General features: G+C 44.1%; 2 protein-coding genes across 2 annotated transcripts in view; one reads left to right on the top strand and one right to left on the bottom strand.

The window, feature by feature from the left end:
* Window positions 1-1,784: 1,784 nt before the first annotated feature.
* Window positions 1,785-15,667, bottom strand: part of dnajc17 (DnaJ (Hsp40) homolog, subfamily C, member 17) — a 35,281-nt gene continuing 21,398 nt past the window's right edge. The window contains exon 11 of the mRNA XM_056426068.1: window positions 1,785-2,063. Within this exon, the coding sequence (XP_056282043.1) occupies window positions 1,938-2,063 (126 nt within the window). The 3' untranslated portion in view covers window positions 1,785-1,937. The remainder of the gene's footprint in view (window positions 2,064-15,667) is intronic.
* Window positions 2,078-13,954, top strand: LOC130201250 (cdc42 effector protein 3). Its single transcript, XM_056426070.1, has 2 exons — window positions 2,078-2,680; window positions 11,701-13,954. The coding sequence occupies exon 2, from the start codon at window positions 11,830-11,832 to the stop codon at window positions 12,454-12,456; it is 627 nt and encodes a 208-aa protein (XP_056282045.1). The 5' UTR covers window positions 2,078-2,680; window positions 11,701-11,829; the 3' UTR covers window positions 12,457-13,954.

The following is a 15,667-nucleotide window of genomic DNA, read 5'->3' as shown; positions in this document are numbered from 1 at the left end:
GTGTCCTTATGAATAGAAGAAAATGATTTGAAATCCTTATGCAAAAGATTTCTCCTTCTGTTAATCCATCAAGCAAACATTGCACGTGAACAAAGGATTAACATGCTTTTATTGCGAGCCCTCGCAGCTCCGTGGCACCTTACAGGGATGCTGGTGCCCCGGGACGAGGCACTAGCACTGCACGCACACAGAGTGCAGCGCTCGGCCTGCGAGAGCCAAAAAACACTGGGTGGTTTCAGTACAGCCCCGGGTCCGCGAGCACATGTCTGGGGCCAGCCCGGATCACTAACCCACAAACCAGAAACGTTTCCAGCCAGCTTCCAGCCAAACTCTTCCCGGGGCCGCTGCCTCACACGGGACCTGGCGTCCACGTCCGTACTAAACATCAGACGGTGCATCGCAGTCCTGTCACCACGGAGAGTCCAGACACTGTTCGCGTACGATAAGACGCGACGCAAATATAATAAGGAAAACAGAGCGGAAGGCGAGACTTTGAAGAGTCCGAGGCCGTGCGGTGACGTCGACGGGGCCGAGGCGTACAATTTCCAGATTTGCATGCAGCACAAGCCGCTGTCGGAGCACGGCAGGGTTGGTGGTAATCGTGTTTCCTGTAATTGTATTCCCTCTGTTGTCATTTGGACACAGTTTGTGTGTTCCTGGGCTTTTTGTCTTATTTTTTTACATTGCCGGGATATTAAAAAGGCTACGCATAAACAAAATCATGTGATGAGGGGACTTTACAGCAGGAGAGGAGCAGATGTCTCCCACCACACCACTCCGCTCCACAGCTGGACATTGTGTAACAGAACCACGGCAAGGCAGTGCAGGAGTGGTAGAGAGATGGACGACTGGGTCGGATGGTGCGAAGCTGCCATGTGGCTCCTAAATAACACGACAGGCCCACAAACACAGACGCAGCATTACGTCATCGTCCCCCGAGGGACAGGAGAATCAGACAATTTGGAGGGATGGATGCAGAAGACCTCGCTACAAAACAAAAACCGTGACCGCAAATCGCTTGGCACCGTAACGTCTGAGTTAATGTGGGTAGGAGAGCGGCAGCGTCACTTCAAGAGCGTAAATAAGCAATACAGAGTATCTTCTAGGCATCAGTTACATAAGCCTATTGGAAAACCGCTTGGAATAATAGCCCAACTTAGACTAAATGTGTTTGTTGTTTTTAAAGCAAGAGGCACGTTTTTAAATTGTAGACGGTCCATAGCATGTGACATCAGGACCAGGGCTGGAGTGAAGTGGATGTAATGGCTACAGTCACAAACCTACCCCCCTGTAGGTTCGCCCCAAAAACAAGCAAGACGATAAATCCCGTGTGAAGCCAAAATGGAAGTTAATTCACTGCCCACGCGTAGCAGTTATCATGAGGTAAACGTTGTAAAAGCATTTCTCCCCAATGAGCTACGTATTCCACGATGTAGAAATGGATTCAGATTACATTTCTGTTCGTCGTAGCTCATTGCAGAAAACTAAATATTCAAGTTTACGGACTAAATTTGGAACTGGAAGCATACAGTACACGACGCAGGCATGAACCATTTATTTTAAACAAAACATTCGATCTGGAAATAAAATATTGATCAATAATAAGTTGTACAAATATCCCTGGCATCCCATATATTATGTCATTAGTGATGATTCAACCCCGCAGCCTCATTATTAAGACTCGTACCTCTCTTCACTGCCCTCACTTCTTCTCTACTCTGTACCTCCTTCAGTCATCCTGCGCTCTTAATAAAAGGAAATAACACGCTGATTAACACCACAGCTCCTTTTTTTAGTTAATAAAAAGATTTATTTGACCACGCAATTTATTGCATCTTTAAAAAATGTAATATACCACATAAGAGGCTTTATGAAACTAAAGCCTGAGACGGCTATTTATCTAATAGGTGCCGGCTGGTACCCAGGTGGGTGCCGTGCTAGGACCTGGCCGCCTCCTCGTCGTCATCTCGCTGCATCTGTTCGATGAGCTTTTGTCGTTCGGCGGCCTGCCTCATCCTCATCATCACCACGCTCTCATAGTCGCGCTCATTTGCCATAGCGCCCTGTAGGTGAGAGAGAGACAACGTCAAACAAGGTAACACAGAGAGGTTATTACAACATGGAAGCGTTTCTGTCATCTGAAAGCACACATCATCAGTCACAATGAATATCTATTAAAACAGACAAAATACAGCTGTTTTCTAAGTATTTGATTTGAGTCAGACTTCTTGCTTTTTCAAACATTTACAAATAATTGACTAGTTGAGCAGCAGAACAGTTTCTACTATTTTGGTAATTTGATTAATCACTCATGTCATGTTTCATAGAAAAATATGTTTTACAACTGAATAACTTTGGGTTTTGCGATGTTGGCTGACAACCAATCAAAGACATCAGCTTGAATTTAAGGGGGCATTTACAATATTTTCTGAGAGTGGCCCTTTAAGCAATAATCAGGGCATATTTACAGTTGGCCGTTGCACTGGGAGGTAATCAAAAGTCAAACATGCACACGGAGTGAATGACACCGCAGTCACCGTCCGCTGTCTGTTTGCTTTCGCGACAGGTCCTGTGGGCGCACAGCGGCGGAGAGGGGGACTCCTCCAGATGCCCTCATCTCAGTGAGCGTGACGGCAGAGCGAACATGTCGGAGACAGCCGCCCGCAGACAAGCTGACAGGGTAATTTAAGGGTAATTCCGCTGCCTGAGGTCATTAAACCCCAAAATGAGGGCTGGGATTAAGCCTGGCGGTCGCCCGGCCTCTCACTGGGTGTGTGATTTCTTTGAAGGCCTTGGGCTTGGATGACGATGGCGACAGAGTCTCTTCCTGTGGGGGGGGAGAGGGCAGCCACTGGCTAATGGCTAATCAAGCAGGGTGGAAAACAGGCGAGACGTCCTACACACACGGTCTAAAAAGCATGGAGATGCTTTTTTGGTAAATTTGAATTTGCACCTAGGATGATGCCGTAACACACTCATCGTACACTCGCAAAGACCGTCGAAGCGGAGGGGGGGCCACGTGGCCACAGAGTAAGCCATTGTCTTATTGGATTGTATCCAGGAAGTGTCTCTTTAACAAGACAGTGAGCGAGAAAGCGAGTGAGTGTGTGAATAAAGGACTGGCAAGTGAGAGCAATCGGAGGAGGAGAGGTTGATTTTTGTCAATGCTGAGCATCTGGAAAACATCACAGGGACTCCAGCATCCATGTGCGAAGAGAAAGAGCGTTAGCATGAAGGAAGAAGAGAGGGTCGGTGAGGGGAAGTTACTCCCCCCCAACCCCTGATTTGAGGAAAGCTGCTATTATCATTCCAGTCATATGAGCTCAAGCCCTCGTCTGACACGTAACTCTGAAATATCACGCGAACGCCATGAGGTAAATAAACAACTCCTGCATCTTCAAATTAAACCAAACGCAAGCAAGCAAGCTGTATGTAGAATACTGTTCCTCAGCAAATGTATCTTCACTCTACCGCGCCCTCTTCTGGCCACGAGTATGAAGTGCAGGTCAACGTTGGTCTGACAACTCACTCTGGAACTAAATACTTGCTTTTGTAGTATGCGTGTGTTTTGCTGTAACACTGGGGCCCAGGATGTGTAGGAAACCACCGAACACAAACAATGGGCCTCCGTACAAAGACACCACAGAGGTAGGATGGCAGTCACACACACACACACACACACACACACACACACACACACACACACACACACACACACACACACACACACACACACACGGTCCGCAGGTGGCCACTGGGTTCCCCTGGCACAAGTTGTCCAGATCAGCTGCACATTACACCATTCCTCCATGTGTGTGAGTACGTAAGCGTGAGGAAACGAGTGAGTGTGTGTATGCAATAGAGAAGGAAGAGTGTCGGCACTACAATCACCATGAACTGACACTGAAGGGAAAAAAAACTGAAACCATCTCTAGAAAATAAAAAATTAAATAACTATTTTCAAGCAAACAATCACAAACAAAAGAGGGGATTTCTTCCCCTAAAACGAGTCACATGTCACAGTGTCTTGAGAGGCTGGACCTCCTCGAGCCTCCAGTTCAGCTTCACGGCTCCTTGAGACAGACTCTGCACCTCTCATTTGATCAGATCATAAAATGTCCTCTCAACTGGGTTGAGATCTTGTAACTCTTCAGGCCACAGCATATTCTTCACATCGTGTACTCGTCCAACCATTCAGTGACTTTCCGAAATGTATTCAGATGTTCTACGTAATTTGCTGCATACGCATAAAGATTCCTCCAGCCGACGTCCCTGTCCTTTGTGATGTGCTCCGTTGATGCGTCTAAAGCGAAAACCACAACTTCATTGCCGGAAAGAGGACACACAAGAAGCAACAACATACTTCATACTGTCAGTAACGGTGCTTTTGACCATGTCCGTTCATTTGTAAGTGAAATGTAGTGATACTATGTCTCCGCTTACAGGAGCATAAACCCTATTCCTAAATTAAAAAAAGTATGCCTAATAAGAAAAAGAGAGAAGCACACAGATCGAGAGACAAAAGGCAGAGAGACGCGCTGGTGCAGCAACCTGATAAACAAGGAAAGTGGAAACCATCAAATTATTTAAGCTTCAAGGTAACAACTCTCAAGGAGCATTTAACGGGGCTTCTATCACTTCAGAAACTGAAATTCCACTGTCGTAACTTCAAAAAAAGAAAATATATATATATATATATATATGCACTTGCATTCCAATTCCTATTCATTTAGAAATATATTATAATATTGTCTAAATAAAAAGGAATTGGAATTCAAGTGCATATATATATATATACTGATATACTTCTATTCTGCATCATTTAAATGTTTATAGTCTCTTCACCTTGCAGCCTGAGATGTCACCAACGGGTCTTCGATAGATGGGTCACTCATTAACACCGCCAGTCGCCAGATATTTCTAACTAGACGTTACAGACTTTGCTGCCAAGAGAAGAAATGGCTTCTGCGATGGCTGGGAATGTCCTGTAATTCAATGGCTTCCTTAACAAGCCCGCTCTGTGGTCCAGGCAGACATGTCTGCCTCTAATGCACTCGGGTAAAGTTAATCAAGGAACCATTTATCCCGAGCGTGTGCGGTGGCGTGGTTCGTGTTTCTGTGTGTGTCACAGACCTATGAAGTAGGTGATTTATGAGAGGTGAACACTTATTTAGAAATCGTGTGTTTGTTAGTGTGTGTGTGTGTTTGTTAGTGTGTGTGTGTGTGTGTCTGGGGGCGGGGGGCACTCCTGCTAACTCAAACGAACAGGCCAGCTTTGTAAATGGTGGTGGATTAATCATCATCCATTATAAGACTCGGCAGACGTAATACCCTTAAGGTTTGGTCTATTATACTGTTTTTGTTAGTGAAGGACAAGCACTACACAGAGATTAAGGCCCAAATATACTTCCTGTATTCAACTCTTTCAACGCACGTGTACTGCAAACATCTGGCTTTCGAATTGATCTCCAAATATTTCTCGGTGAAAACATCGAGAGATCCCCGACTGTGACAATTATTGTATGTGCGAGCTGCAGAATATACATCCATGCCTCCAAACGACAATGAGAAAAATATTTATCGTGTCTAAAATATTTATTTAGAACATTTCAAAGAGCGGTGACAAAAACTTTGAGATAAAAAGACAAAGTTGATTTCTAAAGCTTTTCACATGATCAGGCGCAAAGGAAGGTTAAGTGAGAATCCTACGGCCTGTAATTTATTTCTTATACATCCCGCCATTCAATTATATTTTCCTTTCTTTCATTGTCGATTGTGTGATCATGTGTTCTCATCAGCTGATCACGTCTATCCAACGGCGCAGCGACACGCCGACATTGTCAGCCTGTCCTCTTACATCAATACACATCTCTCTCTGCCTTTTGGACATCCATTCTGCAGTCACACACTCCCCTCGTAAGCGCTCAGTCTTTGCAGACTTATCAGCGCCCTCAGGCCACCAGTCACAGCGGAGTCCGCAGCTACCCACACACAAAGGGTCTCGACTCCACTTGGGATTCATCTTGCTGCTGCTCAGGGCAGACGGCCGTCCATGACAAGTCTCCCGAAGAGTCTGAGCGCCAAAGACTTTTTATCAAGATGTTTTTTATCACGGATAATCTGTTATATAAAACACTTATCTTTTCTACAATTCTCTTTTCTTCATCAGATAGTTGGGGCGATTGCGTGTCAACTCTAGTCTTGACCAATAACAATCAAAGGTGAAGGGAAGGGAAAAAAGGCAGCACTGTGTGTGTGTGTGTGTGTGTGTGTGTGTGTGTGTGTGTGTGTGTGTGTGTGTGTGTGTGTGTGTGTATTGGACAGAAAAGAAGCCTGTTGGATGGAGACGAGGAGTGCCTTTTGGAAACTGTTACCAAGTTAAGGAAACAAACAGTGAAAAGAGAAATGGCAGCAACGACCTGAACTCCTGGTGCCCTGGCATTTCTCTTGATGATGGATGAGCTCAGGGATCCTAGAATAGGGAGATGTGGGGGTTTCGCCTCTTTAATATCTGACAATATATCGCTGTAAAAGCAAAATTATGTCTTTCAGATCCTGGCCTTACGGGAAAAGCCCTCTGATTGCAACAGATTTCACATTGGCCGCACGACTAGTGAGAATGCAGCCCGAACCGCGGAGATGTCAAAAATAACTCGGGCTTTATGAGGGGAGAAGAGAAAAGAAAACGAAGTAAATGTGCCAAAGATACAATTTGAAATGTCTGTACTTTCTGTACGTATACATGTACTCATATTAAAATGGGTCCTTCACTATTTAATGAGCAGAACATACAGCGAGTGAGATGTATCCTGCTTTAAACTATTTATTTCTTATCCCCCGTCTTCAAAGAATTCTAAATATCCTGACTATGATTTTATAATTACTAATGATTCAGTGTCAGGAGCCGGAGCAGTACGTTCCCAGCCATCACAGACCGCCCACATGAACTGGAAAGAAATGGGATGTTATGAGTTATGCATATGTAAATTATTCTGTGAGCTATAAACACAGAATACATTTTATAAGTGTGGGCATAACAAAGAGATCAACATAAGCACAATATATTCATCTATTTAATAACACAAAATCTCTGCAGGGGAATCTTATGCCTTTATTGACCAGTTGATAGTTGAGTGACGGGAGTGGGGATGGCTGCTCAATCCTATGTACTTTACATCCACGGGCCCAAAGAATCACCCTCTGGTAGAAAATTACGATTTTTTTAAAATACTAATTATCATTATTTACAAGTAGAAATAAATTATGCTTAGATTTCTTGCTTCAAGTCCATTTGAAAACATTACAGCTCCTTTGTAAACGGTGAACCGTGCATGATGGTGCCAGAAGGCCAAAACAGGCCTCACAACAACGTTAAGTCTAAAGCGTACCGAAATAATCAAGCTGCGTCAGGTTGTTAATAGTATTGGGCGTCAACATACATTACCTCATGAGAAGTATACGCTTCTTCATGAATTATCTCGCCTAGTCATCCCTCGGTGTGTCGGGTCTGCTGCGGCCTCACCGAGTTCATTAGAGGCGACTGTAATCGTTGTCATGTGGGAATGAGTCGGCACTCGATGTTGAAGGATTTAACACCTGGACTTTGAATGTCGTCAGATCTCCGTCATGAGGCTTCAAGTAACTGAGTGACTGCACTTCCTCTGAACAGCGTGCCGAGTTTCAGTTGAAGCGCAGTCAAAAATCTCATCACCGAGCCATAAAAACTCTGCAGACAAACAGTCACGACAATCATGAGGATGATGACAGAATTGGTGGAAGCATGTTACAGAGAGAAGCCCCTGGGAACTGCTTCAGAGAGAGCAGTTGACTGTCTTGTCTTATTGTTTGGTTTCGAAGCACAGTAAGTCCTATGTTTGTCATAATTGAAAAATGAAAAATTCATAAAAAAGAATCAGTTTATGCTGTAAATCCAATCGACATGTTGGCAGTCTGAGGGCCTCGATAAAGCTGAAGCTGGAGAACACACAACAACGGACCAGAAGAATATCAACCAAAGCCTCAGTTTGGGCTTCTAGCAGCAGTCAAAACAATATCTGGAAACACTTTTTATCCTGCAACAACAAAAACACGCAGCATCCCAGATTTCAGGCCCAACAAAGCTGCATCGAACCACACGGCCTGCTATGGTCAGGCCGTAGAGAAGAAGCTTTTACAGAAATCCAGCTCGGGTTTAACGCCTCAGCCCAGAGGCTACATAGCATGACAACAAACTAAAAGATCTGACTGGGGTCACACAGAAGGTCTTGTGAGGTCATTCCAATACAAGCACTTCACCCTGATTGCCTTCCAGCATTAAAGCAATATTGTGGAAGGAGCAGGGTTTTTTACGAAATAAATGTTTAAAAAATATTCCGTTTCAGTCTTGAGTAAATGTTATGATCATTTCATGTGCGTGAGTATTTGTGTCTGGTGTTGCAGACCGCTCTGGCGCTAGAGTGCGCAGCGGGAGAACAAAAGAGGATCAGGCTGCACGCCTTTTGTTTATTAGATCAATATGAAAGGATTGGAAGAACAGTTAAAGATATGATTTGTCCATTTCATTCACATCCTGTATGTTTAAGTTTAATGAACAAGGAGGAGCTTTACGACGCTGAACAAAGGGATCCACAGACGGGACCTCGTTTCTGCTGGAATGCTCATTTTAAGACTTGGATGGCATGTTCATCTTAATATATTCTCTTTAAAAACAAAAAGTGGCACGGATCTATAATCTAGAATAATAAAAAAGAAACTCTCCAAACCATAAAACCAACAGGACATAAACAGCACAAGTAAAAATAAATAAAAAAAGGGCTGCCTGTTAGAGCACAACACAATGCTTCAGCCGTTTTTAACACAAACAAATTTCGCAGAACAGATTAAAAGTTTTCTGTTCGAACACAATTTCCATTCCTGTGTTGATGACGCATTCCGAAAGGCAACGACAACAGGCTGAAGGCGTTAGAAGTGGAAACGCAGCACGTTATCTTTGTTGTGCAACCCGGCGTGCCTGTACATACATGTCTGTTTGAGAGAGAAGCCGTCGGCAGGACATCAGGGAATCGGCAGAGCAGAGACAATGACATGGAGACTAGAGATCAGTTAACCCCCTCCTCTGAATGGCTGACCCGTTTGCCCACTGACTATGACTTCCTTTTAGATACAAACACACTATCTATGAAACACACGCACACACACACCTATTCAATCTCAACTTCCCCTCTCGCAAACTGCTCTTGAAGAGAGTTTAGGTGCCACATTTCAATATCACAGGAATTAAATCAGCAGCTTGTCTCTATAAAGGTAATGGGTGCAGCCAACCAACCAGCAGGACTTATTTTAACACATTTGACTAAATGGCCTTCATTCACCACAACCAGGATGATATAATCTGATGGCTGGCAACCATTTTAAGGTGGGATGACTGCAAATATAAAGTAAGGAAACCAGTTGAAGGCGAGCCTCCACCTGGATGCCTTAACACACTTGTACTCTGACCCCACCTGGCTTATCTCTTTGGCTAAGAAGACTTTCACCGACAACACACCTGGAGAGCTCTGCAAGGCAGGACGGAGTTTACACTGGGAAAGATTCGCAAAGACAGGACGGATCAAATGTCCCAGGGCTGAAAACACTCACCTAACAGCAAGGGACAGCGGTAAGAAACGCCTGAGGGTTAAATGCTACGATTCAATGTAAAGGTTGACTTGGTTGTGACACCAGAGGGAAGGTCCCTCACTCGATTTTAAAGATGTGCAATGTAACCGTTGAACAAGCCCCATCATGTCAAGAATGAGTGTGTCAGGGTGTGCAGGTAGACGCTGCCTAGTGTCCTGACAGAGACGGGTGTGTGTGTGTTGGATTCAAACATCTTGTATTTGCTCAGCAAAACAGGTAAGAACTAATCAGTCTTGATCTATCCTATTGTTTTGTTGATCCAAATAGACAAACCACTGCATGAAAAGGAAAAAACGTGTAACCAATGTCTTTTAACTAGTGGTTACATTTTTCATCAGACAAATTCCTCATCTGTCCCAAAGATGGATTGTTTGTGGCAGCATTAAGGAAGATCATTTAAAAGTTGTTTTTTGGCCAATGTGTTTTAATGGGCTTCATTAATTCGTGCAAAGTGTTTCCTGAACATGATACTCATGGCAGAAATCCTGAGACTCCTCCTCGGACAAACTGACATGTTTGGAAAGGAATGCTGTTGTGTCCACGCTATCCAATCTCCCGCTGCTAATAAAGTGACGATAAAACCTTTACGGGCCAACAAAACCTGTTTTCTGTAGTGGCGTACAAATTTACAGAGTGAGTGTTTCAAGTCACGAACATAGATCTAATGTGGGTGAAACCGTTTGGGAGACCGTAAAATCACAGAAACTAGGCACATTATGTAATCGGTATGCCAGAGTTTATTAACTAAGTTCTGTTTTACTCAATAAAATGATTACAGGTCACGGAATGCAAACATGCTCTTTAGTTGGACTTTAATTTGAATTATTATTGTATTGTTTCATTTTGACAAAGAAGCAAAATAATTCCTCTTAAGTCTGATAATCGGATAACTTAGTATGAAATGCAATGCCGACATTGTTATTTATGGAATAAAAATATTAAACTATTTTTCCATATCCAGAGTCACTGCATAACTCTCATACAGCAAAATAAACGGACTGCATCCCAGCTATTTCAGAAACATAAAACATAGTAAAACTAGAATGGGCACTCAGTAGAGCGCATACCTTCGCATATCTCAAGATTGGGCATTGAATTATGAACATGTTGGCATTAGTTGCATGCCAATTGGATATAAATTTACCGCGCTATGGTAAAAAGAAGGTTTAGACCTTTTCATGACCTTGACCTTTGACCCGATTGATCCCAAAATCTAATCAAATGGTCCCCGGATAATAACCAATCATCCCACCAAATTGCATGCGATTCAAGAAGATTTTGACCTTTTCATGACCTTGACCGTTGACCCCGTCGATCCCAAAATCTAATCAAATGGTCCCCGGATAATAACCAATCATCCCACCAAATTTCATGCGATTCGGTTTAATACTTTTTGTGTTATGCGAGTAACACGCATACAAATAAATATATAAATAAATACACGGCGATCAAAACATAACCTTCCGCATTTTCAATGCGACGGTAATTATTATGATTTAAGGCGGAAACCTCACGTTCTCCTAAAACAAAATGTGAAGAGATATATGATTTGCTTGCATGCCGTGCACCTGTTACCATTTGGAAACCTGAATTGTTGTTGCTGTTGTTCCTGGAAGTCTTAAGTAGGCTGATAGACTTCCTTTAGAGTTTAGAGGATTGGCTACAGACCACACCTTCATTTTATGAGAAAACAATGGGATCTGAAAAGTAAATATTTATAAATGAAAGCATTGCTGGAACAGCGTGCTGCCCATTATATTGAATTTAATTAAATCAAAATCAAAGGCAGCAGGTGCACATCTCTAAAACCATTGGCTGCTGATTCGCATGAAGCCGACTGATTCAGTACAACACCTACATCTGGAGCTCAACTCGAAGAGCACGCACAGACAGGCCTGCTCTGGAGCGAGGTGTGCGGGATGCCTCCATTATAAAAAAGGAGTTAATATCGTAGCATCCCAAACCCGGTACTAGACTTGGATTGGCTAAACTATAACTTCTCTTTTCTTGTGTTTTATGCAGATGGAATAATGTTCACACGTTTCACCACTTCCTGAGGATTAGCCGTCTCACAAAGGAGCAAACACAAGAGCAGAGCAAGGCTGAGGACATACATGAACATTTGGGTCCATCTCAACCAGATCTTCCAAGATGCCACTTCGAGCATCGTCGCACAGAAAGCCATCGTCCAGCCGCTGGCCCGGCAGGAGCACCAAGCGCAGGGAGGTGCTGTCTGTCAACATGATTAGCCTACCACTGGCGGACTTCCGTCACATCTCACATATTGGCAACGATGTCCACAAAGACAGCTTTGGAGACCTGTCCTTCTTAAAGACGGGCCACGGTCTGCTTCTGCAGAGCTCCCAGAGTGAGCAGAACCTTTTCCTGGCCTGCTCTCCCCCGCCGAAGCCCCCTCGCCTGAACCTCGATGAGGCCGAGGGCTCAGAGAGCCCTGACTGGCATGGGCACCCCGCGTCCCAGAGGAGAAGGAAAAGCACCTCCATGCCGCTGCTGCACAGGGACGCAGAGATGGAAAAGGAGGATGGCTACCAAAGTGGAAGGAGTGTTGCTCCCAATCTGGCCCACAGCGTCGGACGCGGCAGCCTGAATTCAGACAAGGACGAGGACTCCCCAGAGACACGTGACCCAACTGTTGGACAGCACAAGGAGGACAGCGGCTTTTCATTCAGCTTTGATCTGGGCCCTTCGATCCTGGATGATGTTCTCCAGGTGATGGACAAAAGCCCGCAGCCAGGCGCTACAGAAAGGCTTTCATAAACATTCAGAATATGGGGGAGGCCGACTTCCACACACCCCTGATTATGTGGACAAATGAATATCCTCAAGCTTTGGTTATCGTTGAGAGATCCGGAGATATATGATGGTATAATCCCATTGCTACAAGATATAGATCTACGTTATAATGGAGGTAAACTCCACTGAAAAGACTGATACACAGGATGAAAGATTCTGCCTTTTTTGATTATTATGTGACTTTTTTTATCAAGCAATTTAGCTTCATGTTTTATAGAGCACCAGATATGTTGTCTATCGCACACTGTGGTCCACAGCATGTGTGTTCACGTTTTAAAAAAAAGTTAATGTCCTCATTAGGTACATAGTTTAAGTTAATTATTTAACTGTCAAATGTGAGAATCCGAGATGCACATTTTCAGCTTCTTTGACTTTCCTCCTTTGCGATTGAAATTCCCTGAAACCACGCAGCACGGCACTGAAGACGGCTGTTAAGACTTAAGAGTGTTGTGTTTAAGAAAAGAAAAGCTGCGGCTGGAGTCCAAGGTCCTCGAGCTGTGATGTCTTGGCTCTTGGCGTGCTTGCCAAACTATTGTGTGCAGAGGGCAATTTCTCCTCCGCACGCATCCCAGAGGCCCCACTCAAAGGTAGACCGAGGTACCCCCCATCTCCCATTACCAACAATGCAGGGAAAACAAACACTTAGCCCTGCTTCCAATAAAAGCCAGCCAGTGGTGGCAGGTTGGGCTGCAGACCAAGCCAGGCCACGGGTCCAAGACCTGAGACCAAAAGAAAAAAGGCCAAGACGGCTGTTTTCTTAGCTGCAAATCAGAGTCTGATGCTCCGGTGAGTGGCGCACGAGAAGGAGAGTGGTAAAGAGTAACATGAGACTTCCACATATGCAGGGGGTGTCGAGGGAGGAGGACCAGAGACATCCATGACTGCAGCTAGAGTCCTGATGAGGGTTTAAACACTACCTTCTGACCAAACAGACAGCCGGCACGAGAAAAAGACTCGCTTGAATCTCACGTGCTCTGGCGATGCGTGCGTCCATGTACAAGCAGTACGTGTGTGTGTGTGTGTGTGTGTGTGTGCCAAACCAAGATTTGTACAGACCAGCTCGGTCCACTTTGCCCAGGTCTAGAGAGGGGAGAGTCAGGACAGAACCGCCGCTTGTGCCATAGTGGGGGGTTGCCAGGAAAGGCTGTGGGGCGAACCCAGCACCGGTCGCATTCCTACGTTTCCCGTGGGTCATGCTGTGGAATACAGGAACCACGAGTGTCCCACTCCGAGCAATAGATTCAGGATTCTATGTCCGTCCAAACAGAAACGGCAATGTTTGTGCATATGTCTGCAGTGTATATCTGTTTTGCCATTTATAATTATATATCAGATATCACTGGCCATCTTGCGTGTGTATGTTACGACAATAACACATTGTGAACGCTTTTTTCTTCTTCTTGCAATGAAAACAAAGATTGACTGTTTTGTATTTTTGAGGAAGTAAAGAAAAATTCCAAGATTGGTGGTTTTGTGGATAGAAGTGATCCCGTCGACATTTAAATAGAGCTCGTATGAGACTCGCCGAACAGCTTCTACAGAATGTATAGCCTTGGCTTATCCACCACAACACGCAGCAACACATTTCTTCAAGGTGGGCCGACGCACAAACCCAAATTAGACGGACGCGACGAACAGGATATCGTGTCAAGTCACAAATGCTCTATTCCAGTAAACTTGACCACCAGTATCACAAAGAGGTGACTAGTGCGATACTGGTGCGCCTCACCAGTATCTAGTCACCGTCCCGGTGTGTCAGACATTTGTCAGACATTTTAATACAAGCTACTTTTTCCAGATAAGCAGTCACACAGACTTTACATTGCATCTACTGTTTGCTACAATGGCTCATAAAAATCAAAGCTTCATTTCCTCTCAAGAGAAGGAAGAATTGGTCAGACGGACACAGTGGAAACAAATGATTGTGCTAATGAGTACGGATGGGGAAAAAAAGATATTTCATGTCGTTCAGTCATTGATAAAGAGATCCACTGACATGATATCCCGTACTTATTCATGATAATCTTCAAATAATCAAATTTCCTGCCTGCTTTTTCTGAAAAGAAATGTCCTGTAGGCAAGAGTCCTTGGCTGCTTTGACTTGTCTACAGAAGAGCTCTCAGTGTGAAAGATCACATAAACTTAAGCTCAACAAGTGTTCCGCCACATGACTGATGTGAGAAGAAAGAGCCCATAATTGAAGACAAATGATCTTGTCTGTGCAGCACAAACTGACCGAGCTGTGAAGTAACCCAATAACATCTGGTACCACTTCTCTTCCTCCAAAAAAACTAAACGTGCCGTCATACAGAATACCGAGAAACTCTGTCATCTCGCTGAAGAGCAGCTCTTATGAGTTATGTATTTTGTCAGGTACTTAAAATATTGTCTTATAAATAATACTGTCTACTGTATTTGTGTCTTCCAGTTCAACCTGATGTTACTGCAATATGCTGCATGGTCACACACACACACACACACACACACACACACACACACACACACACACACACACACACACACACACACACACACACACACACACACACACACACACACACACACACACACACACACACACACACACACACACACACAGGGATTTTGTGAAGCCGATATTGTTTGAGTTCTCTGTATCACGTCAGGATGTATTATCAAGCTATTGACATGAGGGCCAACCAAGAACCGCTACCCCCCCCCCCCCTCTCTCTCTCTCATGATATGCATGATGAATTGGGCGTAATCATGACATTTGGACAAAAAAATAATCACAGCTGACATGTCCTTTCGTGAGAAAATACTTAAACGCGTGTACACAGTTCAGGCTACCCTAAACCTGTGTATCCTTTTTATAAACTGTGTGGTATTCTGTTCCTTGCGGGAGACCATTCCTCATTCTTGTGGTCTTAGGTTTTGATTATTCCAGAGGTCACAACATTATATTTCATACGTGCATGTCAGTGTTCTCCCAATGTGACCTATGGGGAGTAGCGTCATCGCATATGAATACAATTGGACTCGTTGAATCCACAAGAGTCTTTCCAGTTATACCTAATTCATGCAATCCAAAGACTGTTTAGGGAACCCAGGATTTAAAATACACCTTTTTAGAATAAGCAACAACAACAAAAAACATGTATACTACATACCAAAAACTGCTTGAGATTAGCATTGG

The sequence above is a fragment of the Pseudoliparis swirei genome, chromosome 11 (assembly GCF_029220125.1).
Source record: "Pseudoliparis swirei isolate HS2019 ecotype Mariana Trench chromosome 11, NWPU_hadal_v1, whole genome shotgun sequence".
Classification (NCBI taxonomy): domain Eukaryota; kingdom Metazoa; phylum Chordata; class Actinopteri; order Perciformes; family Liparidae; genus Pseudoliparis; species Pseudoliparis swirei.
Note: the sequence above shows the minus strand (reverse complement) of the source record. Positions and strands in the feature narration are given on the sequence as shown.

Excerpts from the sequence above, each read along its gene's own strand:
- LOC130201250 (XM_056426070.1), top strand. The coding sequence starts at position 11,830 with ATGCCACTTCGAGCATCGTCGCACAGAAAGCCATCGTCCAGCCGCTGG.